Source organism: Pezoporus flaviventris, unplaced genomic scaffold, assembly GCF_033815535.1.
Source record: "Pezoporus flaviventris isolate CSIRO_AGI_PZ_B2104156 unplaced genomic scaffold, CSIRO_AGI_Pfla_v1 ptg000015l, whole genome shotgun sequence".
NCBI lineage: Eukaryota > Metazoa > Chordata > Aves > Psittaciformes > Psittacidae > Pezoporus > Pezoporus flaviventris.
The window spans coordinates 28,438,163-28,463,722 of NW_026892563.1; the positions used below are offsets into that span (position 1 = coordinate 28,438,163).

The 25,560-nt window shown below is 35.2% G+C and overlaps 1 protein-coding gene across 6 annotated transcripts in view; it reads right to left on the minus strand.

Annotated features, from left to right (window-relative positions):
- Nucleotides 1-25,560, minus strand: part of DCAF6 (DDB1 and CUL4 associated factor 6) — an 82,994-nt gene that overhangs the window by 21,032 nt on the left and 36,402 nt on the right. For 2 of the 6 annotated variants that reach the window (XM_061454440.1, XM_061454438.1), the window contains exons 9-16: nt 23,211-23,330; nt 22,725-22,970; nt 18,475-18,627; nt 12,794-12,853; nt 6,579-6,684; nt 3,957-4,072; nt 3,039-3,122; nt 2,542-2,863 (exon numbers count right to left, since the gene is read on the minus strand). In XM_061454440.1, the coding sequence (XP_061310424.1) occupies nt 2,542-2,863; nt 3,039-3,122; nt 3,957-4,072; nt 6,579-6,684; nt 12,794-12,853; nt 18,475-18,627; nt 22,725-22,970; nt 23,211-23,330 (1,207 nt within the window). The remainder of the gene's footprint in view (nt 1-2,541; nt 2,864-3,038; nt 3,123-3,956; nt 4,073-6,578; nt 6,685-12,793; nt 12,854-18,474; nt 18,628-22,724; nt 22,971-23,210; nt 23,331-25,560) is intronic. The other 4 variants (XM_061454444.1, XM_061454442.1, XM_061454441.1 and 1 more) reach the window with 3 other exon arrangements.

Sequence of the window (25,560 nt, forward strand, 5' to 3'; positions counted from 1 at the left end):
AAAATTGATAGTCATACACTGCTGAGCTTCCTTCTGGTGAAAGATAAGAACACATTAATTAGAAATTACAAACTAAGGAAGACTCCAATATGCTAACTGATCTTGTGCCTGAACCACAAGCCACCACTATGAGAGAGCAAGAGAGGAGAATTATGTAACTACAGCTTACTTGTATCTCACAGAATCTTCTCTTAGACAGTCAATAATACCATTAATCCTGGCAAAAGCCAAACAGTGCAGTGTGCATAAAAGTCTGGTCTACCATATTCACAAAATAAGTGGAACATGGAGGAGAACAGACAGGAATCAGCATGACTGAAGGAAAACCACAATTTTTTTACTGCTAAGAGTGAGAAAAACTTGGCAATCAGTCTAGTGAGATATAGGCTGAAAATGGACAGGATGAACATCACTGAAATGATATGTACTGGGCATGAAAAAGTATTTCAATCAAAACTGTATCTTAGCACAAAACAAAATTACTAATTTTAGTCAATTTACATCCATTATAGCAACAATGTTTTGAGGTATCTTTCCACTAGTTAATGAGCCAGAGGGAGTTTAAATAAATGTAATCAGTTTACGAAAGGAATTCACAGTAGTAGTAGACAGGACATCCAGTTCCTTTCACTCTATTTCATACAGGATATAAATACTAAGAGGGCTTATAGCTAGCCTTTAGGACCATCAGTGCCTGTTTTCCCTCTGGAAATCCAAATTCCTTTGATCACACACAAGATGTCTTACTTCAGTATCTCAGAGGGTATTTAGAAACTCCTGAAAATGGAAGGAGGGAATGTAGTGTAAATAATTTGACTGCTCAGAACTTAAAACTAGAAAAATTTGCTGCTTGCACACACACACAAAAGCAGAACAAAATGAACTGGTCAAGCATTAAACCTGAGTAATGAAAGCCTGGAGACAATCCTAAACCAGTATTGACAACACAGCAACTTTTGTCAGAAATCTCAGGGAAGAATAAGAGAACGGGGGGCTGCATAAGGAATTCTAATAATATCATTAATTTGCTTGAATGATCTTTCCTATATAGTAAATTTAAACTGCTAGAGGAAGAAATCTTGCTGCACATAAAGGAGGAAAAGAAGCATGTGAGATGAAGTATAACTTCATCTAAAATATCCTCACTAGTGGGAAATTGTTAACAGCTATATGATACCTGGAGGTATCATTCTTACTACATTACTATGAAGATTATTACATCATGGAGACAACATAAGGTGCATGAAGAGAACCTAAGAATCCTGCCTGAAAACAACGTGATTAAAATTGCACGTTTCTTTCACAGCTTGCTTTTCAATTATTAGATCATAATAAATATTGGTGGTGTAGTGGAAACTAGTTCTGCCATTAGGTATTTACCTACAATTACTTAGTATTGCGTGGAAAATTCATGGATTATGATGGAATCTGTATATACTGGCTTTCATAAAAACTGTCATTTCTTGAATAGAATTACTCATGAAATAAGCAACCACTGACTTATTTTTGTCATTACTGACAATGTAGTGGCTTATGATTTTTTATTTTATAACTGCATATTAGTCAAAATCTTTTCTAAACACAACTATAAAATTCCTTCTGATTTTTTAATGAATACATATTGTAATGCTTCCTGTAAGGATTCTGCATTGCTAGCATAAGAAATTACTATCAAGATAACACTGCCTTTGAACAGAATAGGAGTAAAGGTAAAGCATCTGACACTATGTTACATAAGACCTGAAACAAGTAAAGGAGGTATTCTCTTAAGTCTAAGAATAAAGATGTTGCTTAAATAATTATTACAGCTTTTACAAAGTCCAAGTATCAAATTTAGTGAACAAAGGTATTAAACCAGCAACACCAAATCAGGGGTTTACTGAATGATCAAGCAAGTATGTACAGCTATATTTTACAAGGGAAAAAAAAAAAAAAAAAAAAAAAAAAAAAATCAAGCTTACTAAATGTGTCTTTTATTAATCACAACAACCAGTAATCTTTTTGTTTTACTGCTGTACATTGTGATATTCATTAACCAACAAAAGAAAAAGTATTAAGAGTTTCTCCTTCAGAAAAAAAAAATGAATGAAAAATTGAACACATCGCTCTTAATGTATGTATTACAGACAAACACAGCATTGCTGAACAACAGTTACAAGCTCTTGCTTTGCTGAAGAACACCTAAGGTAGGGTTAAAAGAACATGTACCTGTGTGCAAATCTATGAACTTTCTGTATTTCCCACTAAAGGGAGAATGTTAAAAAATGAACTACCAATATTTAGCACTGGGGTACTCAGCAGGCAGAGAGCAGGTATTAGATCTGTAGGAACTTGCCTGCCTAGGGAAAATATAGTGATATATCTCTTTCTATATATATCAATATCTTACATATTGGCAAATTAGACTCTGCCATCAATCTGTTGGCTAGTTGTCAAATAATAATTTATTTTATTTAAGGATATAAGGCATGGGTTTCTAGATATTCCATAAATAAAAAATAAATTTTGCCAAGCAGTAACAGCAATTGGTATTCCCCTAACCTGTGTCCTGGTCCTCCTCGATACCTTGCCCCTGGGATCAGAACAGGATCATCATCACTATCATCAGTTTCTTGGAGAGCTGAGGTCCTAGTAGAGGACTCATCTGGAGGTGCAAGCCCTGAGGATTCTGGGTGTGGCTGAGGTTCATTGTTTACAGCAAGTGAGTTGGCAGTGGATTCAGTACTTTGACTTGACATTTCTTGATTCACACTTTTTTCACAGGAGGCTGCTTCCTCTACATTTCCAGAGACATCATCAACACTGGGGTCATTTTCTTCTGGATGGATTCCAGAATGCTCAGGACCAGGTTTATCCGATACAGCTAACAGAAAATATTGGGGAAAATAAGTCACACCATTAATGATTCTAACTTATTTCAGAAGACATTATAAATGATCACAGAAGTTAAATTATGCATATAGAGATTATACTGAAAATTTAGTTTTTCATTCTCTACTTCTTCATGTAACTATACTTGAAAGAGTACAGATACATACATGCTTCTGTCGTCTCTACAGTTTCATCTGTAGTTTTCAGTTCTTCAGCACTTGCGTCTTCCTTGGGAGATGCATCAGGAACTCCTAAATTAAACAACTTTATAGTAAATCACAATTTCATTTAGATGCACATCTATAACATAAGCAAATCTAAATGATACTAGCACTCCTAGATACTAGATACTAGGACTAGGTACTAGACTCCTAGATCAATTCCTTCCGAAGTCCATGTATTATTTTACTGTAATCCCAGATATCAATCTGATACTCATAAAAGTCAGTGTATAGATATAAATTGATCTAGTTGCCCAGGTGAATATACTAACAAAGAAAAAGAAGTATTTATTTTTTTGTCCTTAATATACTTAATATCTTATGCTATGAGAACTTTAGCTGCAAAAAAAAAGCTTTAATAATGTTGAAGCAGCTGATTGCTTACTGAAAACTATTATTTCTGAAGACAGAAATTGAGTTATCCCTTTATTGAAAGGGATTTAAGAAGACAAAGATTTTGCCGGAACCAGTCATTTGCCTTTTGGCAATAAATTGAGCAAGACAACCATGTGTGACAAAATACTGTGAAAGCTTGAAAGAAATGTAACAAAATACCTAGTATTCATTTATGACCTCAAAATGCAGTTTTCTATTTTTCTATACAAATTGGGGCAGCGTACATCTTTAAGAAAAAAGAATAAGGGTTTTAGAACTGAAGAGAGGACAAGTTTATTTTCTTTATATTTATTTGCAACTATTTCAGATTGGTACCTTTTTCTTTCCTAAAAAATTTCATGTTCTATTATGGCTGTATTCTGCCTTCATATGCATGTATATGAGAAACCCGTTTTGCTCAATGGTAGTCAGGGACATACAAAAGCAGAATTTTTACCTTAGCATTACAGAAATAATGCTGTATCTTACTTGTTTCTTCATCTTCAGGCCCCGATTCTTCTGCAGCTTTTGTTTTTACAGAGTCATCTTGGCCTTCAATTTTGCAATGACTTCCACTTCCTCTAGAGCTTGAATTTGTGCTGCTCCTGGCAACATAACATGTAAAAAATAAAAATGAAATTTAGAAAGAATATAAATAGATGAGATCTTTACAGTAGCACAGCCTACCCATCATCACCATTCTCACTGAAACCTCACAATTCAATAGCTCCTGGCAGCAACTACAACTAACAACCTTCACAGCAAAATCAAAATTTTCTTTTATTATGTCCATCACTACTCACCCCATATTCCTCTGCATCACAGAACCTTTAAAGGATTTGTTCATTGCTTTTCAAAATATTGTTAGAACTTAGAAGGATTTACACTATTTACACTTTTTTTTACAAGCATAAGTGTTCAAAGAACTAAAGTCATTACAACTGTCGCTGAGCACTAAGGCATAATCTTAACCAACCCAATTTAAAATCTGATTCAGATAAAATTCTCTAGGTATATTCATTCCTGTATGTTTTGAGGCATTTTAATTTTTACTTCAGTGTTATTTTTCACACTAGCGGTTATGTGAAAAAGATGGTTTTGAGAGAGCCAAATAACATCTTGCGCTTTTGTTGCATTAAGCCCTACAGTCTGATTCCATAGCAGGTTTTCTGTTTCCCCAGTTCCCTTCATAACCCTTCGTTAAATCCCTGCCAATTTGAATCAGTTTTCTTGAAAGCACGACAAAGTTTGCACACAGCATTCTAAGTCACAAAGCAAAGCAGAGTTGAGCGGCAGCACCAGCAATTCTCATTCTTTGCTGAGGTTTCCCAGCTGGTAACATCTAGGATCATACCTGCCCTTCAAGTAGCTGCATTATATTGAGAATGAAGTGACTGGTAGGTCCATGTCTTTCTGCATTTAATTTTCACAACACCTAAATTTCAGAGCAGATTTTTGATGTTTGTCCTCAACTGCATCATTTTGTTATATGGAACTCCATCCTACTTAATTATTGTATTCTTTGGAACAATATTTTTAGTTAGCCTCTGAACTGACAATGCCATGCAACTCTGTTCCACTACAGAATGCTCCTTCTTCTCGCTACCCACATTAGACTACCCACTACAAAAGCTTCATTAATTTAGTTTACCACTATGTTCAGTTTCTTTATTGATCTATCACCACCTTGAATAGAAGTTCATAATGCAGGAAAGTATCAAATACTTTATGGAAATTCAGACAGTTTTTCTCTATTACACCATGTACATTTCTATAACCCATTATTCTGTCAAATAAGAGGTACTGAATTACGTGCATTCTACTTCCCCAATTTTAATCTATTTCCCATGTTCTGCTTATTTTAATACACTTTTCTGTCCTAAAGCCTTGAATATTGCTACCATTAGTCTGAAAAGATCATGATGTTTATTCCTTCATTCTCCTTTGATAGTATATTTGATGCTTGTCATTCACATGGTGCTACCCTTTGGCCCAAGAGATTTGGTAGAATACCTGCTATTAGACTAATATGTATGTCAAATTAAGTTTTAGTAGTTTTCACTACTAGTAGTATTTACTTCCACAATTACAGATTTTTGTAACAGGTAATTTTCCTGTCCCTAATCTACATTTCCTGTTCACCCTATTTTTTCTTAATATTGTTTCTGAGGCAGCTGTTCATGCACATTTACCATCTTCAGCATCACTTATGTCATTAACTGTTTAAAGTGTAAAATGCAATTTTCAAATTTTGTTCTAAAATAAACACAGAAACAAAGTGTCAATGTTTAATAATATTTGTTTTCTGTGATACAGTGGTAGTAATATTTTATTATTACATTAAAAAGCCCAACTAGAACAAATAAGCAAAACATTTGCAAAATTCTGTCAAAGCTTGATTTGGTCTCTAAACAGAAAAAGAGTCTGATAAACTGGTTGAACATAACTGTTGTAGTATTTCAGATATGAAAACATACAGAGCCCTGTTTAAAGCTTCCGAACTGCTATGGGCAAGGTGTATGTTTTATGTCTACAGCCACAGAACTTTAAAGTAACTAAATCTGGTGGGTTTGGTTGGTTTTTGTGTGTTTTGTTTTTTTTTTTCTCCAGCCATGTAACAAATGCAGCAAGCATTTCTACTCACTATCTTCTACAATAATTTTGAAAACATAAGCAAAGAAATAGAAATAAGAGGAGAGAAAATAAAGATTGTGCTTGTTTTGGGAGATCCTGAGATGCTCTAGTCATAGACTTTGATATAAAACCAAGTCAGTCAGGCCAGTTAGCCCCAGGACCACCTTTCTATCACTGTACTACCCTACTAAGATAGTGAACACTGATTTTATGCCAGAGTATGATGAAGATAACATGTTTCAAATTAAAAAGATTCACAGTATCACAAAAAAAAAAGCCACTCTTTTGCATGAAGGTTTAATGTTAAAGTATGCCCTTTATGTTCTGAATGTATTAACAACTAAAGCCATTTCAAATTGTCTATATACACCTAAAAATATAGATATACCATATGGAAAAATATCTGTATCTAAGACAGACAACTGTTAGTGATATGTGCTGATAAATAACCAATCAGAACCAAAATTAACTTCTTACCACTCATCAGTGAAGTCCAGCTTTATCGTGCTTGTAGTTGTTCCTTCTGTACTATAGTGCAAACTTAAAACTGGTTCACCCGCTCCTGTTCGTGGCTTATCACTCTCTGTAAATACAGGGTTGATAAAGTTTGGATTGCAATCAGTAATATAAATAAAGCTGTTATAATTCTGAAGATTCATTTAATTATCTTAACAAAGGCCAAATGTGGTAGTAACATGTAGTATATCAATTTAAGAGCTCTTACAGTCCAAGCAAAATGTTAAAAAGTTTCAGAGTAAACACATTAAATTTGCAATGCTTTAAAAATGGTCTAAAATGATTTGTATTTATAAGAGCAAACAAAGAAGATGCTGGTAAACATGCAGGTAAATAAAATTGCAGATAGATATTTTTACACACAATATTATCCTTTATCAGCAGATCCCTTTTCTATCAAGTATATTAAGAATGTAAGTGTTTTTGGAAGTGGTATTCAGTCTTTTTTTCTCATTAAATACATATATAAGATTATGAGATCTAGACATAATCAGTCTAGAAAAATCACTACCCTCTTTTTTTTTTCCTTCTTACAAACTAGTCAACTACAAGTATCTTTAGATCTGCTTTAAATTGTCAGCTATTTGTCATAAAACCACTGTAAATTCATGTTCTGAGAGCTTTGGGTTTAAAAAAACCTTTCGTATTATAGCAACTGTAAGTAGAAAGGGAGTATTTGCAAAATGAACTATCCACGACATCCAAAAGCAACAGAAGTGAATAAAATAGAAAACCACTGCAAGTCTCCCAAGCATCTGCTGCATATATAGTTTTAAGGATGTTCAGTGGTCTACTTCAGAACAGAACTGTTCAATGATATCTATCCATGCACCACCCTTGAATAGAATGAATCACCACAGCCTATCTATATGCATGGCATAGTTGCCATTAATACTGAAGATGGCCTTGGGCAATACTAAATAGTTAATGGAAAGTACCACCTGTTTAAGCCTCACTACAGAGGTGCCATTCTCTCAGAACTCAGTTAGGAGAGTTTTCTTAGTATTAGGCATCACTCAAATGACTGCTAATTAGACTATGTAGTCTCACTTGTCATGAATGCTGAACCTTTTACCTCAGGACTGTCTGGGCAAAAGCATACCATATTTTCTGTCATTTACAGAGTACAGAAATTTGACTACAAGTATACCTGCAGTACTGATAGCACACAGACACTTAGAATACAGAAAAAGCTTTAGATCATCTTTGGGAAACATCAATTAAAATCTAACATTTAAGCACAAGCCTACTAATTCCCCCACTTATTAAAACAGTAATGGCTATGATACTACCATAGAATATTTATTTTTAAAAATACAATTAAATTACAGGATTTATGAAACATAAGCATTTAACCAAACAATCAATGCTCATATTTTTTAATTGCTGACAGGCAGAAGCCTGCTCAGAAGATGAGAGCAGTGATCGGCTGCACCAAAGAACTTTAAATATTTATTTCTACATATTCTGAAGAGGAATCAAATCAAAACAAAACCAAACCAAAACACAAAAAAACATACAAAAAAATAAAATAATTTTATGTGGATGAGGATTAACCAATTACAGCCATGACCCTAATCATACATAGGGCATAGACCTCATTCTATGTAACAACAAGATCATAGACTCTCTAAAATAAAGGTTCCAGTTCTACTTGTTTTAAGAGTAGAGCAAAAAAAAAAAAAAACAAAATAAAACTGATCAAAAGCAAGTTTTCCATTTCCTGAAATACACTGAGAAAGAAAAGAAACAAATGTCAGGAAATATTCTAGTGGCACATGCAGATATTTCTGGAAAAAAAATTACATGCTCTTTCTCAACTAAACAGGTGCTTTCTCTATTTTTTGGCAATCTATCCATGAACATCTTTTAGTATAAACTTCTGTTCAAACTTTGAGCATCCCTTCCTAAGCAAATACTGATCACTCAAACATACTGCACAAGTTATCAGGAGCTGGACACTGAAAGAGTAAAAAATAACATAGCTGACTTTTCCTTTCTTTCAATACGCACTGAGAAAACATATCTTTGAACTGGGAACCCAGGCAGGTAAAGAAAAGCAACTTCCTGAATTGTCCAAGACAGCCACCAAACAATGACTACACTGTAACTTGATACTGCTATGCAACACTTGCTCCAGCACAAAACTAGTTAATATTACTGACCAAAGTACCTAAAAATCACTACCCTGTAATGAAGCTAATTGACTATTAGGCTTGTGTTATAAAGCTCAGATCATATTATCGTAACAGTGCTTTCCTGTCTTAAAAACATGACTGTCCTCTACACTTACTGTAGAAGGAGTGATCGTACTTATTCACACTCAAAAAGTCAGAAGAATTGGTGTAAGCAAATTTAAGCAAAGAGGACATGGACTGAGAAATTATTTTTACAAATTTCTGGAAATAGTTGTTAAACTATATTGTGTAATAACTATCTACAATAACGTGAGATACAATTTGGATTGGGTCAGTTTCTTCTTTTAACTAGCTTTTAGTGCACAAAATCAAATACTAGTAAGAACAAAAAACTTTTAAGAAGACAGATGAGACAAGAATCTGATAATAAACCACAATAGAATTAGTTGTGTAGCTCAGCATTTTATATTAATACTGCTAATGAAAGCTGAATGGAATCCTCTGTGAAGAAATCTAGTAAGCTTTGCCTACATAATTGAACAATCTTTTAGAGAAATCACATAAAATCCAGAAGTCCTGAACTCTGTTTTCAAGAACAGAGTTATTGCCAAAGACTGACTAGATCATAATGAAACAGGGTCCTCTTTCACTACTAGTTTCACCCCATCAGGCCAGATCTACTTCACATTGATAAAAAAAGAATGAAGGGCAGAAGAGGAAAAGTTGTACAGCTTCTGTGATGTAGAGAGAGCTATTGCCAAAACCATTGATCTGACTGCAAACTCCAGTAAGGTAAGAATTGTTCCAAGAGAAAGTGGTAGCCTGTCAATGCCTTACTGAACTCTATTAGAAATTCCTCAAAAATACCCTGAAAATTTAATGTGTTTGGCTGTAAAATCTAAGTAAAGATACTATCAACAACTTGTATTCTTATCTCATAAGCAACCCTGTTCTAGAACAGACACTCCCAAGAACAGTCTGTTCTCTAGGTACCTACAGAAGGAAAGTATTTTTAATCTACCACCCTTAAAACTGAAGACAAAATTTCATTCATAACCTTATTAAAAACAAACACGAAACAAAAAAAAACCCACAACCAGCAAACCCCACTCATACACACTGAAAGGAATACCGCGCATACACACATTTTCCCCTTAGAAAATGAATTTATGTAAGTGTAACTTCACAAAGATTGAGTCTCTTAACTGCAAAGTGGTAAGTGCATAAAGCCAGTTTAATTAGGTAATGCAATCTGTAAACCTAACATTAAGCTCATTTAAGCTCATTTCCCACGTCTCAAATGCTGCCCTATGCACTTCTGTATTTGCAAACCCACAAGAAGGGGATGGACAACTTTTCACAAAAAACTTCCCAAATAATTCCTATCCAGCACTAACCATGATCTCATGAGAAAATCAACTTTGTACATTCTGAAGATAAGGTTATGTTCTTGGTAAAAACAAGACAGTTACTTCTGAGGGAAGAAAAATTGATCCAAAGAGGAGAAAATAAGCAATGTATTTCAGAAATTAGAAATTCTCTGGGAAGGCTCAGCACATGAAAATTCATCAGAAGCAGCTCAACTCGAAGGAGAGGGTGGAGATCCTTCTGTCTAGCGAGGAATAATGACTGAACAATGTCACACAGATACGAGTCAGTATAAGGCACAATGACTAAGGGAAGACCAAAAATCAAATAATTGGATGGACCAACCTAACCTACAGCCCAAGGCATACACTCACTTTGTCTAGATGACTCCTACAATAATCTGATGCAGTACTGCACTTCACTGAAGAAGGCAGCAGTACAGACCATGCTGTGAACTGCACAAACCACAAGTCTGAAATTCTTGAGCTTGTACCTGCAGAGCTCACTATAGGTCTGGAAAGCTCTATATGCAGATCAACACTCAACCAGTTTATCTGACTGGGATGCAGAGCTAAGTAACTGGGACACAGTGTGCCAATACAGGTCCCAGAACTTACAGTACTGCTCATGAGGAACCAACTCTGCCACATCTGACAAACCAGCTTGTTCTGAGCCAGATCAAGTATCTATAATGTGGCACTAAACAGTCTGGTATGGACATTGCCATAACGAATTACCAAACCCCCGTACTAACTTGGAGATACCTAGAAATATATCAGTAATCAGTATGGCTTCTATGTATGTAGGAAGAAGCATTACACTGGTGTGGGATGCACACACACATTTGAACTTCAAAGTTACTGAGCTAGCTCTCTGGCTTCAGGTTTCCTCTTTAATCATAATTCAGGCATAACCTTACAGTCATAACACTGCCTTCACACAGCAACAAATCTAAAAGCTAACCTTCTGTTATTACAAGCACAATAAAAATAACAAGTGTAGAGCACAGTAATCCACTTGAAATAATTTTGTCAGGATAGGAAGGACTTACAGCTTCTGCTGGAATGTCACAATAATGGTATTATAAATTTATATCCATGTGGTAAATATAAAAAAATCTTTAAACCCATAAACAATCTTAAAATGCAGATGCCAATAAAAGAGACTGGTCCAACAGAAGACAGCTGATTCAGTACCAAATTAAGGAAAGACAGGAATTAGAAATAAGAAGCACTTATATATAAAAAGAACTGATAGGACTTCCTTCATTAACTAGAACTGGTATTATTTCCTTCATTAGCTACTTACACTTTTTTTGAAATTTCTATTCAAATATGTATTGAAATTAATGCAGTTTAACTTAAAAAAATCCAACTTGATTAAATCCAACAGCAAATTACTCCTCTGGTTATTACTTAATTCATAACTTCATGGAACAGTTTATCAGTTTTCCAATTTCTCTGCAGTGGTAAGAACTTCAGTAAACATACAGACTTTCTGTGCTGATTTTTGTTTATTCTACTCTCGTCAAATAATACTTTATTCTGAGTTAAGAACAAAGAGTATAACTTGGCCACTAATTATAATCAAGTTTTCTAGCTATACCTGGCTATTAGAGTGATGTAGACTACTGAACCATGTATAATTGGCAAATTTATACACTGATATTTAAGGGTATTTCATCACAAAATGTAATCCCATAAAATTAATATATTTTGTCAATATAAAACACAACTTGTTTTTTTTCCTAATGGTCTGGCATCTTAAAATAAATAATAATCTCAACAGTTGCTGAACAATTTTTCAGAAATGGGATTTCAAAGCAGCATTCTAGTTTAGAATGTGAAACACGATGAAACAGCCAGCTCCTTTGTGGGATTTGATCTATTAAATCTCTACAAAGACTACTTATGGAAGTAAGCATAATGCAGAATGTATGGAAATCTATTTTTAAATTACCATCTATCACTCATTAATTATTCAAGCATAAATATTCACTACAAATGACGTTGGTTCAGCTGGTATAGGGTCACCTATGGCGCACTTCACTGTTTACAATTTGGAGACTGATGAATAATGGGCAGAGAGAGACCTCACAAGCATTCTTTCTACTACCGGCCTATAGAGTATCTACAGAGAAACACTAATACTTATTTAGTATAAGGGATGTTGGACAACAGGTTACAGAGGTAAGATGCACCTAAGACCAACAGGCGCTCTTGACTTAAACTGTATACAGGTATAACAAAGCTGCACATATCTCTTGCATAAGATAAATTAATCTGGCATTATATGATTTAAGGTGACTTCAGTCTTAATATTTGCACTTTGATCCAAGAACAGCCATTCAGAAAAAAGACTGTTTAAAGAATTCATTTTACTTTGCATTTTGAAAAAAATATTCTAAATGTCAGTAGAGTACACAAGACACTTACAGTACCTCCACTGAACGCATTAACAATAAAATGGCTTTTGAAAACAATTAACCTTACTCTGTTACTCATATTGGGAATTAAATAATTTATGAGTGTCCAGCAGATCTGCTTATAGAATTCTGTTTTATGTAGATGAACAGCATTTTTACACTGTTTATCATCATGAAAGGCAATTTTAAAAGGAAGCATTGCAATCAACTATGGCTGGGTATAGTGTATTTCCTGTCACACGCACCCTGTTGCTCATGAAGTGACATGGATCCAAGCTGTTTGTTAACCACAGAAGAAGGAGAATCTGAAACAAAAACGAGATTTCAACTTAAAATATAAGTAGCAGAGAACTGCAGAGCAATGTCATGATCATATGTTAGTTTAAAATATATAAAAAGCAGCAATACAAGGAAGCTTTGGGTTTGTTTTATGAGCAGCCAGCCATATTGCACTTTCTAGGCGTGACAGAAGCAAAGCCACTTGTGTCAAATAATTATGTATTACTTTAGGTAGTTATTGAAAAGCTTGAAGTTTGCTGAAATGTCAGTAATAAAAATGCCTGTCTGTTACCAAAGATTTTACTACATCGTTCAAATTTCTAACATGTCAGGAAAAACCCTGAAGAGTCATGACTCCTAAAGCCTTTGCTTTAACTACCAAATGACGCTAGTATTTCAAACCATGTGCTAAACGTATATTTCAGAATATTTATACTTCAACATGAATTACTCAATATGTAAACCTATAAGCATAAAATGAAAGAGATGAGACTATTTACAGATATAACAGCATACAGCCTGTGATAATTCTACATTCCTAGATGATATACCTCTGTAGGATCTGAGAAGATGTTTTCATGAGTTTATCACAGTACTAAACTAGTCTTATGAAAATCATAATCACCGGGGGAAAAAAAAAAACAAACAAAAAACAAACAACCCAAAAAACCCCCAAACAACAACAAAATAAAACTAAACCCCCAGCAGTCAGTGCATTTTTTTTGTACTGGACATTACCAGCTAATAACTATCACCAGCACTGCATTCATTGTACAGATAAATGATAGGCTCAATGTTCAACATCTTCTGTACGTCTATTTCCCTTGTCACCTCTGAACACAAGATAATACAGAAGTAAGATCTCAAAATAAGCTGATGTACATAAATTAATGCAGTATTTCAAAGATACTGGCTAGGCTACATATCTTGCTTCATTTGTTAATCTTCTGTTATAAACAAATACAAGCTAAACTAAAAGGATTCAATATTTTGTATTATAAACTGAGTCATACTTGCCACTATCACAGCACACTGAAGGAATTTGAACATAAATTTAAATCTACACAATGAAAGTAATTAAATAATAACACACTCTCTCCTACAGGAAGCTCACTTCCAGGTTTGGGCCAGGATCATCAGCATGACCTATTATGTAGTATAGCCATAAAAACTGCTAAACTGACAAAGCTGATTTAGATGATCTCCAGAGGTCCCTTCCAACCCTAATGATTCTGCGATCCTATGACTTGTAACAATATATTTCACTTTCCAAAACTGAAGAGTGGTTTTCATATAATTTCTAATTTAGAAATGAAGTATTTACACTGGATTTTTTTCAGTGGAGTAGTAAACCACTTTTTAGCATGTAAACTGGAGCAAAACACTAGTGTAAAAATGCACCACGTCATTATCAACTTGTATTCCAGCTGACTCAGCACAGGAACTGGTATGCCTATCTCAAAGGCCAGCTGGCTTTGATCGCTGACTCAGAGTTATGAAACCTGTGATTGGGATTAACTTGTATCGAAAGTGCTAAAGGGAGGGGAGGTCTTGGACAGCAAGCTGAGAAACACTGCAGAAGACAGCAATTCTCAGTCGCACTCTCTTCTTGCAATTCAATTCTTTCTATAAACCTATATGTCCTTTCTAAAAAAGTGTATCATGCCACCAAACATTTTATTTGGCTGGAAAACCTAATTGCATCAGCTCTTTAATTCAGACCAAGATGAACAGAAGAAATATGACTGAACTAACATACTTTAATTAAAAATTTAAGAAATTACGTTTACTACCCTTATCAGCACTTCTAAATTTTATTAAGACTTAACATTATACAACAGTAAGTAAAATGGAAGTGTGTTTTACCATGTTTATCATACCATTACAGTAAGCAAAAATGAAAAATTTTCTAGGTAGCAGTCCATGCCAATGTAAGCTTAAACTTCCCACACTTCACTATTATTTTGATGTCTTCTTACACCTTTGTGAATGCATTTCACTTGTAATATGAGAAATTTTAAACAACATATTCCAGTTAACATGGTTAAGAGCTCAGTTTGTAGAAACTGTAAACTCAATTTTTTTCCTTTCTCAAGTGATCTGAAGCCACAGATCACCAGCACCCCTTGAAGTGGCACTGCAGTTTAGAACCCCACACCTCAGGCGGGGAAATAAACATGAGCAGGAAACCAGCCTAGAGAAGTTCAGGTAAATGCCTCTTTTTTTAATATATGGCTTTGTTTTGTAAAAATTCTGAAAATGTACTTTCATCATTTCTGATAAAGCTTTTGAAAAAAGTATTACCAAAACTGTGCCATATAGTTAAAAAAACAAACAAAAATCCAAACTCTTACCTGAGCCTTCATAGGCTGGGTCTACATCCCAATGCAGCTCACCACTGGTTGTAATGTCACCAGTACATTCTAAACTGGAACACCACTTAAAGAGGGAACTGGAGATTCAAAAATTTGGGGAACCTCAAACAGAAAATAGAAGATAATTTTAACAACAGTTACATGCTGAGGGATCTTCCTATAGGGTGGGCAATAAGCATCTGACTTCATCAAAATGCTAGCATGCCACCTCTACTGTTTCGGTTAAAAATCCACCTACCTCCTTATATAACATCAGCACCAGCGTGACAGTCAGGTCTGAAGCAGTGAGACCCAGTTTTATAGTCCTAAACATGGTACATACAGTGGACCTTAATCTAAGGGATGAAACACTTGTTTTAATAACTAGGAATAATTGCTTTGCAAAGTGAATGAGTTCTCGAGTAGGTATTCTGGACTTCAAATAGACACAGTTCTATATCTGGGTGTTTCCAAAGAATGCAAAGAATCTAGTAATAAGAAATGCAGTAATTCCCTTGTTCTTTGCAGAAAGCTTTAAGACAGAAATTAAGGTCCAACTTGTTCCACTGAAAGACACTGACTGCGTAGTTAGGCCAATGTGCATCACAGGTTCTGCAATATACTAGCATGCACATGTATGTATCTTTATTCCACAATAAATGCAATCTAAATCAAATTAATTTTTCCTCAAAGAATAAAGGTTCACATTACTTCATGTTTTTGTGGGCGAGATTACGCACACTGACCGCTACAGAAACACCTGATGCACACTGATCTATAATACTTAGTTTTATTTTCCACTTCAAGATCAGGTGGTTCATGTTTCTATAACTTCTCAAATTGCATTCAATTCACTTGAAGTTCTCTAAAAGAACAGTGATGTAGGTAATTGTGATGCACATACAGCATATCAGCACTGGGCAGAGCAGCAATAACAATAGGTTGAAAAGTTCCACCTTAATTGTAGCTTGCATATAACACTCATTGTTTTATACTGCCTGTGATCTGAATGGTATGAAATGCCACAAAAATATAAGTCAAAACTAGTCTTTGTTGGAGAAAGTATATAATAATAAAAATAAGCCAAACAAAACCTTACCATAGTTCCCTAATTAAATTGTCTAAGACACAAAAAGCTGAATCTGTTCAATATCTAAGCAAAGGCTTGAAGACTATGAGACCTGATACATACAGCATATACTGCTTCTAAAATTCAACCAAATTTACACAATACTTAAGAGTTATCCACTAAAACAAACTCTTTTTGTCACATGAGTATGAAATATCTTTTTCATCAGTCACATCAGCCCACTGTGAATCATTCTCAGTTAATGCATTTTTACATTCAAGAACAAACTTTTGACCATATTTTTCTAAATAGTGATGATTAACTATTACAGAAACAGCTTACAAATCCTCATGTAACTATTAAAAGTCCTTACTTAGACTAGGAGACAGAATAACTACCACATAGCCTAATTTTCTATTAAACCTGTAAAATCTTTCAGCTCTTGACATTCTCTACCGGTAATTTCTTACATGGCTGAAGTATTTTTTTCTCCAGCCTGTGTCCAAAGCTATAACTGAGCTTCTGTGATTGCAAAGATAAGGATTAAGAATGAAGTGGCCTTAGTCTCACACTGAATTCCCCCCAGAATTGCGAGTATAAATTATACAAGTTTTACCAAAGCAGGGATTGAGAACTTGCAGCCCTGGTCCAGAGGCACTGATGCCATTTCACATACTGGCAGACACATTTTGGGGTAGAATTTTTGTTTGAAAATTCACAACTAGTATGTACTTGAAAACTAAACATCTGCCTCAAGACAGAGCAAAGACAAACCCTGCAGGGGAAGAAAAAAAAAAAAAAGAAGAAAAAAAGAGATATTGTCTCTTTTTTAATTTATTATTTATTTATTATTATTTAAAATTATTATTTAAAAAAAAAAAAAAACAAAACCAAAAAACCCAAACAAACAAAGAACTTCTTCCTTCTACCACATTTCTGAAAACACTAGCTTAGCACAGGGTTGGAAAACAGCTGCCTCTATGGAGAAGAAAGAGATCAAAATTTTGCAGCTCTGGTTGCAAAGAAACACACTGCAGATAAATATATTCCAAAAATGAGCCTTGGGAGCTCAGAAAAGAAACAAACCAAATCATTTGCATACAAAGAAATGAGTAAATACAAATAATATTTCCATGTCCAGAGTGCAGAAATCAAAAAAAGTTGTTTTGCTTGTTCTCCTCCTACAGGTAATATGGCTGCCATTCCTAGGATAAGCACAAAGCCCTCCAAGGATTTACTGGTTTCCAAACATTTTGAAAACTCACTGTAGAATTTGCTTGTGTAGGAAGTTATTCAAAACTTGGTAACTACATATTGTAATTACAGCACTAGCCACTCTTTCATCAAACTGTTCTGTAAGGCTCCAGATAAATGGATTGAACCATAGCAAGTTAAGCTGTGAATGTATGACACAATCCTTGTAAGCAATGTAGCCACACTTCAACTGTCACAGAATTTATGTATAGAAGAAACATTGCTAGACATTATTTCCCAACACAAAATATGCTGATATTTCACAAAGCATGCAGCTCACTCATCTTTACATGCTACCATGACAAAGTTCACTTCAAGTTTATGCTTTTGGGTTTACCTCTTTATTCATATGCATGCTTCTACCCTAACTTTCACAAACATGTCTCTTTAAACATCTCCAAGACTTTCTTGTAGTAATTTTTAATCTCAACAGGAGAAGGGGATGGAGAAAAGTTACTCTTTTCAAAAGAGAAGAGCACATCTGGAGACTTTGGCTTGCTAACACTACGTTCACTATACTTACTGTAAAGCCATTTAAGAGTGCCAAAATTCTGTTTTACTGAACTGTTATCCTGATTTAGAACATCTGCTAAACCAAAGCCAAATCTTAAATGTTGCTATCAGATACAGTTAACACCAAAACACAATTTCAAGTGTATAATAACTTTAATCAGGATACAGCAATTTCTTGCTCAACTGCTCTAAAAAACATTGCATATACCTGATGCCATGCACTCAGGAAACTTTCTCTGTTTAGTATCATTTAGCTATATAATCCAAACATGTTAGGTAGATGAAAACTGTCAATATGACTCTTTCCCTAACCATGTGATGATAAATACCACCACATGCAAGGTAAGAAAAGCAGCAAATGCATTAACTGTCTTGTTCTGGAAGAGGAGCATCACAGCAAACAGCAGCACAAACTGTAGCTATGTTAGCTGCTTAAGAAACCTTGACAAATGACAACCTGATGTCTGAGGGTCCTGTGAGGAGCCCTGATCAGAAGAGGACGACTGTGGAGCTGAACCCTCAGCTAGCTCTCGCTGTCTCTGTTCTGCCTTCTTAAGCCTCAGTCGCTGCAGGCCCCTACGGATTATAGCTAACTCGGGTCCCATTAACTCTGACAAACAGGAAGGGGGGAGAGGAAGATATAAAAAAAAAAAAAAAAAAAAAAAAAAAAAGCATGTAAAAGAAAGAAGCATTGAACATACAATATACAGAACAGGGAGGAAAGGTGGGGGGACTGACCAAAGAGAGAAGCAACAGAAACAACCAGAAATTATAAAACAAAATATTGAAATTGTTTTCCTGTTTCTAAATGCGTAAGTCACAGGATTCAAAAGTTTAGGATTCATGTCATACATCTCCCTCCCCATCTCCAACACTTAAACCATTTAACAGAATTACTTAACAAAAATAGATAGATCCCAACTGATTCAAAATAAACCAAACAACAGAAGCACTCATTTTCATGTTCCTACACACATAACAAATGAGAATAACTATGGCATAAAATTATGCCACTCTGGTCTACAGATAAGTTTTTAAAATGAATGCAACAGCTTTCTCTGTGTGTATGTGTATATGCATGTCAATACAATTTTGATTAATAAAAATAAAAAAGCAAAAACCCACAATGATACCCTGTGAAAAAAAGTAAACTGGGATTATAGAAATTGGTGGCAGAACAGCACCTAACCCAAAAATACACTTTACTATGAACACGTTTTTTTATTTTAGACATTCCCAGTGGGTGAGAATTCAAAGTCTGGAAACACTGTTAAGCAGTTCTACAGAGAAAGTAATATATTGGATCACAAACAATATGGCATCAAGGAGATTTGCTATGAATAATTTTCATGTGCTATGAATATTTAGGGAACTTAGAAATTCAAACAGTGTAGAAAATGCTTTTAAGGAAATTTCAATAACGTCTAAAATTGCAGTTTTCGGTACTTGCTGCTGATTCAGTCCCACTCGGTGCAGAGACAGTTACAACTTAAGATGTAAAAGGAATTACAATTCAAAATGTAAAGAGATAACTACTATCCGGAGTATGTTCAATAACACCACCTTTTATCAGTTTAGAATCTCTAAGCAAATGTTTATTTTTGCCAGCAAATGAAGTGAGGAAATAGAAATAGAGGAAAAAAAAAGCTATTGCACTTTCCCATTCAAAATTTAAAAGCAAAGTTACTTTATATCAGAACACATATAAAGATTAAGCTTTGTCCTAATTAGTCAATTGTCCCTCTGTCCATGTCATGTGCCCTGTCTCCATTCACCCCCCCACCTTCCCCCAATGTTACCAATGTGTATCTGGAATATTATTTGGGGGGAATATTATATTTTACAGTTTGTTGTATCGGATGTTTATTTGTGATTTGAAACTACAGCATCTTAAAATTGATGTAAAATATGAATTAATGGTTTCCACTGAATGGACCAAGCCTTGGGAGAAAATAAATTTAATTTTTTTCCTTAGTGACATGCATGAAGATCTCCAGCAATTGTTGTCTCATTATTAAAAAAACTGATTATTCAAAAACACTGACAAGAACAGGCTACTGCAATTTTGCACCTATCTTGTTGATTATTTGCAAATTACTCATATTTTCAGTTTTATTCTTCTAGAATATACATTTTGATAAGACTTAACAAGGTACAGCACGGAACCATTTTTGTACTATTTTGAACATATACTTTTTCAAAACATTAAGAGATGAATTAATTCAGATGCAGAAGATCACATGCTCACCACATGGCATATTTTTCTGGCACACTATGCCAACAATATATATGAATGATAATACATATGCAAAGATATTGCTACTTCAAAGACAGAATTACCACCAGCACCTGTGTTCAGAACAGACATCTGTAGAAATGATTTATAGAAAGCTGTCTGTAAGTCAGTTCCATTCTGTACTATGAGTTCATACTCCAATTCTAAACAAGTCATTATCCAAAAGCATATTCTTCATTTTCTAAGTGTTTGCTACAATATTCAAATTTGTATCTACCACCATTTCATGCAAAATGATGGCTGAAGGCCTCTTGCCTTCTTTCTTGTGCTTCCCAAAATGCTTCCACAGTCATCCATCTTTTACAACATAGCTTTATGCAGTCTTCCTACCCAACCCCACTGTATTTAAACTACTATTCCTATTACCAGTTTCCCTATCCTGCCATTCCAAAAAGGTTTTATTCAGCTCTAACCAAACTGACAGAACCCTGCTCTTGATGCAGCCAGCAGTATTTTCACATTTATAGACTATGTGAGAGTCTGTGAGTAAATAAAAATCTCAGAACTGAGCACTGTCATGCGTTACATAAGTATACAAATATTCCAAAATGGAAATTCACATTCAAGCCTACCCATTCATAAACCCACTTCTACAGCTCTGCCATAACCTGCTCCCTCTGCCCAGGAACTTCCCCTCTCCCTGAACTTGCCCATGTTACCCAAAGACTTGCCTGATAGCAACGTGTTTTAAAAGCAGCATAAACTGGATAAGGTGCTTCCTAGCTGTGCAAACATGTAAGTTTACATCGTTTACATTGCAGGAGTCCTGCAGACAATTTAAAGATGATGCCTGATCCTAACACTAAATTCTGCATACAGCAATAAAGAATACCAGATGAAGTTTTGCTTTATTTCTGTGGGCTTGGAGTGTGTGCTATAGTGACTTTTTTTTTCTTTTAAGAATCAGTGGCTAATCTGACACTCTGTTCTGGTGTACTCAAAGAGCCTATCAAACATTATACAGTAAATTAGAAACTATCTACTGTCACCAAAACAACCACCATTACCCCCTTCCCCTTTGAAACTGAATATATGAAAAGTCTTAAGCCCACAGTAACACAGGGAAAGAGGAAATGCATTTAGAGAAGAACAGGATTAAGAAATGACAATTTCAACTTCATGCTAGCAGAATAAACTTTTACTTAGAAATTCAGACAGACTCAGAGACAAAGAACAGAACACTTTTTCTGGTCAGCGTACATTTCTTAAAATGCTTCTGCTCACTGTATATTTCTTGCTAAACAAGTATCAGACTAAGGCAAGGTTTGAAAGGGTGAGAATGACACATCAAAGGAATTTCATCTGATGTTTTTATCTTCCCTATCTTTCAGATACCAGATATCTAATTATTTCTCATCTGTCCCAAAGATTTTGGCTGCAGCAGCCACAGTACACTGAATGTAGCAAATCTCCTTGGGAAATCTCCATCTCGCCTTTACTCCAGATCATCTGATTTAGGGACTTCTCCATTGACAAAGACCTTGATTATTTTTTATTCACACCACCCCCCACCCCACAACAGAACTGCTGCAAGACAAAAGGCAAATATATGAAAACACCACTGGATTTTAAAATAATCAGGTCTAAACCTGTAGGCATTTTAGATTGCATGAGCCTTTCCACCTCAACTGTGAGGCCTAGAAAGTCACCTTTAAAAAAGTAAAGGTAAACTCTTGTGCAAATACTTAACTCTAAAGGGCATGGCATCTTTTACTAAATAGAGATGGAAATGGACAAGTCAAAGCATAAAGTTGTCTTTTACTACCCAAATAAGTTTCTGACATTAACAGTGGAATCTACTTTCTTCTTTTTCCCCACAATAAGAATGTAAGTCTGTATTAAACTGAGGTGAGTTTCTTCAAGATACACAAACTTAAAAATCAACAATTTATTAAGCAATAATGGAATATCATGCAAGGTGATCCCTGTCTATCCAGACACTTTTGAGAAGCCAAAAAATACCATTGCTGACTCTGAAGATGTAGATTCGTACTGAAGGAGACATTCTCTACTTTTTTCTTTTTCCCTCTGATTACAACAGGCATAGGTTCTACTATTCATTGCACTGATGCTGCTACAGCCATGAAGAAGCCATTATGTTACTTATACTCCATGACAAGAACAGTAAGTTTAGAAAAATCATGCAATATTTTTTTATTTCTACTTCAAAAGACAATATTGGTTATCTCCTTTGTGATTCTCTCTTCAAACAAATGTATACAGTTGGAGGTTGTGCTCTTTCTTTAAACCACAGAGCTGCAGTCACTTGGTAATTATAAAATACCTGGACTCGCTAAGTATGTGGAAGGAAGAAAACAAATTGAGATCAATTACCCAAAATATCCTAAAATAAAATTGCTTCTCACTGAAAGCATTTTCCATAAACGATTATAAGATAGATTTCTTCTCACCAGACTGATGGAGCACAGGTTGAGCTGAGGCCCCTAAAGAAGGCCTTTGTTCATTATCAGGAGAGGACAATAATGAAGTTGAAGGGGGACTTTCTGTTGAAGATGATGTTGAAGGAGCTTGGGCTGACATTGTAGAAGAGGAAGATGATGGAAGTGGTTCAGAACCATCTAATTCCATTGCAGTTTCTGATTCTGTAGTAGGTGGCACGTTATTAGTAGCAGGAGCATCTGTCCGATTAGTCCCACCTTTGATTAAAAATAAAATTAAAAGAAACCAAGAAAATAAAGAGCCCAAAGGAAAACTTACTCCATCTCTAAAGATCCCTTTGCATTACTATTCATATGGCAAACAAGTGTGCTCGGTTCTTCAGAGTACACTACATTTTTTTTAGTTTACACCTCAGAGAGGCTGATATTCATGGCCTGTACATCCAGTATAGGCATATTTTCTGTTGAAATTATTATTCTTGAAAAGAAGGATATCACCTCTGGACCGTGATCGTCCTCTTCCTCGACTGCTTTGTGCAACTTCACTAGCTTCTTCAAACCACCTTGAGAGCATGTCTGACATCCTCTGCATTAGAGAGACATTAGGACTTTGCTCCCCTGTAAAACAAGTAATACAAAAGTTTTATCTACAAAACTGTTCACTTTCCCCCATACTTTTACTTCCACTAAAAAAAAAGCCCTACACTGCAACTTATAATTCCCTGAATCATATCCCTTTTTCATCAAAACAGTCCAGCAAGAATTGGCAGCTGAATAAAGTACCACATAAAAATCAACCGTCCTTCCTCCTTTTCTGGTATACAATTATCTGGAGCTCTTGTACACATGACATTGTGAAATTTATGTCATTCAGTTTTAAATGCTGGTTAAATAAGAAAGCCTAGATTTTTATGCTTTTCCCAGCTAATTACAAAATAACCACTTTTATCATTAAACAATGAAAGAGCAAAAAGACTAACATAAAATCGGCAGGTTTTTAATATTTCCAAAAGACTTCCTCATGACTTAAGATCTTCCTCATAAACACAATTTAATACAATAGCAGTGTTCTTTTAGGGTTTTTTATTTTCACCTTTTGGCTCTAATCTTAAGATTTCAAAAGACTCTCACGCAGCAAAATCTTTGACATACTTTCGACATAAAACATTTTACTATCATTTTATAATTTATTACATATGAAATAAAATTTGTTCCAAGAGAGACTATAGGAAAAATTCCATTTGTAAAGGGATGAAATAGAATATTTGAATCTTTCAGTGCTTTTTGTATTCTGTGAAATGTGGTGCTTTGGCGGAGGTTATTTGGTTTGAGGTTGTTTTTAACACATTGGCCTTTTCCAGTAGAACTGTATTCCTCTGGACTGGACCATTCCACTCTTATTGAAGTAAGACCTTCTGCTGCCGCCCCCCCCCCCCCCCCTTAACCACTTTGGAAGTACATGGTGTTTAGGGACTTTTGGAAAAGTTTTGAAATTGAAGACCTTAGGAAATAGAATCCCTGTGAAGTAGAATTACTTATCAAAATACAGATGTGCAAAAAAAAAAAAAAAAAAAAAAAAAAACCCTGCATATGAAAGTTAACATTGAAAGATTCTGAAGCGTATTTGGGAAGAACATGTACCATGAGAATATGCCTCTCAAAGATCAGAGATGCTACCAACATGGATGTTATATAAGCTGAAAGACTAAACAAATATCCAGAGCAACTGATTATCTTTTAGGACTGCATATAATCTTCACTGCTAGGATATAGCTTTAATGCATCTTCACTGCTAGGATATAGCTTTAATGTATCTTCACTAGACCTTGCTTTTAGATTATTTGCTTGAGTTTAAAAGACATTACTGGGAATGGAAAAGGGAAGGGGAACACACCACCATCACCTGCCCCAAACAATGCCTCTGAATCTGACCCCAGTGCCCTTGTCTATCCTCATTTCCACACTGCAAGTCTCTGACCCTTCGCCTGGGATCCTTCATTCCCTTCCTGTACCCCACAGAGAGCAGCTCTGACCTCGGAAGCTTAAAACACACACACAAAAATGAAATGCAACAACTGAAGAAAACAGACAAAAGGTAGCTAATGATGGCAATAGAGGACAATGAACAGAAAAGTAAGTCACTGGTCAGCACCACATGCCTAACTAATGCAATAAAGCTATTACCTCACAGTCACTACAGAGTTGTATCAAATAATGCACAGTACAGATACTGAAGCTTTGCTTTGAGAAAATAAAAATCTAAACAATACCTATACTAGAGGAGTCCTTTCCCCCAGCAGATTTATTTGATATAATGGGGAAATGGTAGCTAGAAGGACACTGAAGATATTTAGCTGAGAAAGAATTTAGATAAAGCTTATCTAGCTGAATTCCTTTAACTGAGTTTTTTTGACTGGGTAGTTTTGTTTAGCATTGAGCAGTCACTTACCATGGGAAGCTGAAGCACCTGGAGCTTTTTGCTGCAAGCAGCTAACTCCCAGCTAGATAAAGCTGAACTTAATTTACAACCTGTGCTTAGTTATGTAAACAAAGGCCAGTGTAAACTGGAAGATAAAGGAGTTGCATCTGTTAGCAAGGAGAAACAAACTGGGAGAGATAAGAAGTAATTTACAGCTGGCCTCAAGAACACAAAAGAATCTAACAATGTGTGAGGAGATTCCAGAACAAAATTCACCATTGGACCAAGACATGTGCAAGGCATGTGAACAGTTTGTGATGGTCAGGTGCAGAGCAAGTAAGGGCAAGGCCCTGGGAATTTTTTTGTTCTGGCTCCCTCCTCAGAGGCACCCACTCAAGCCGTTCCTATTCCTGTATCACTTGATTATTT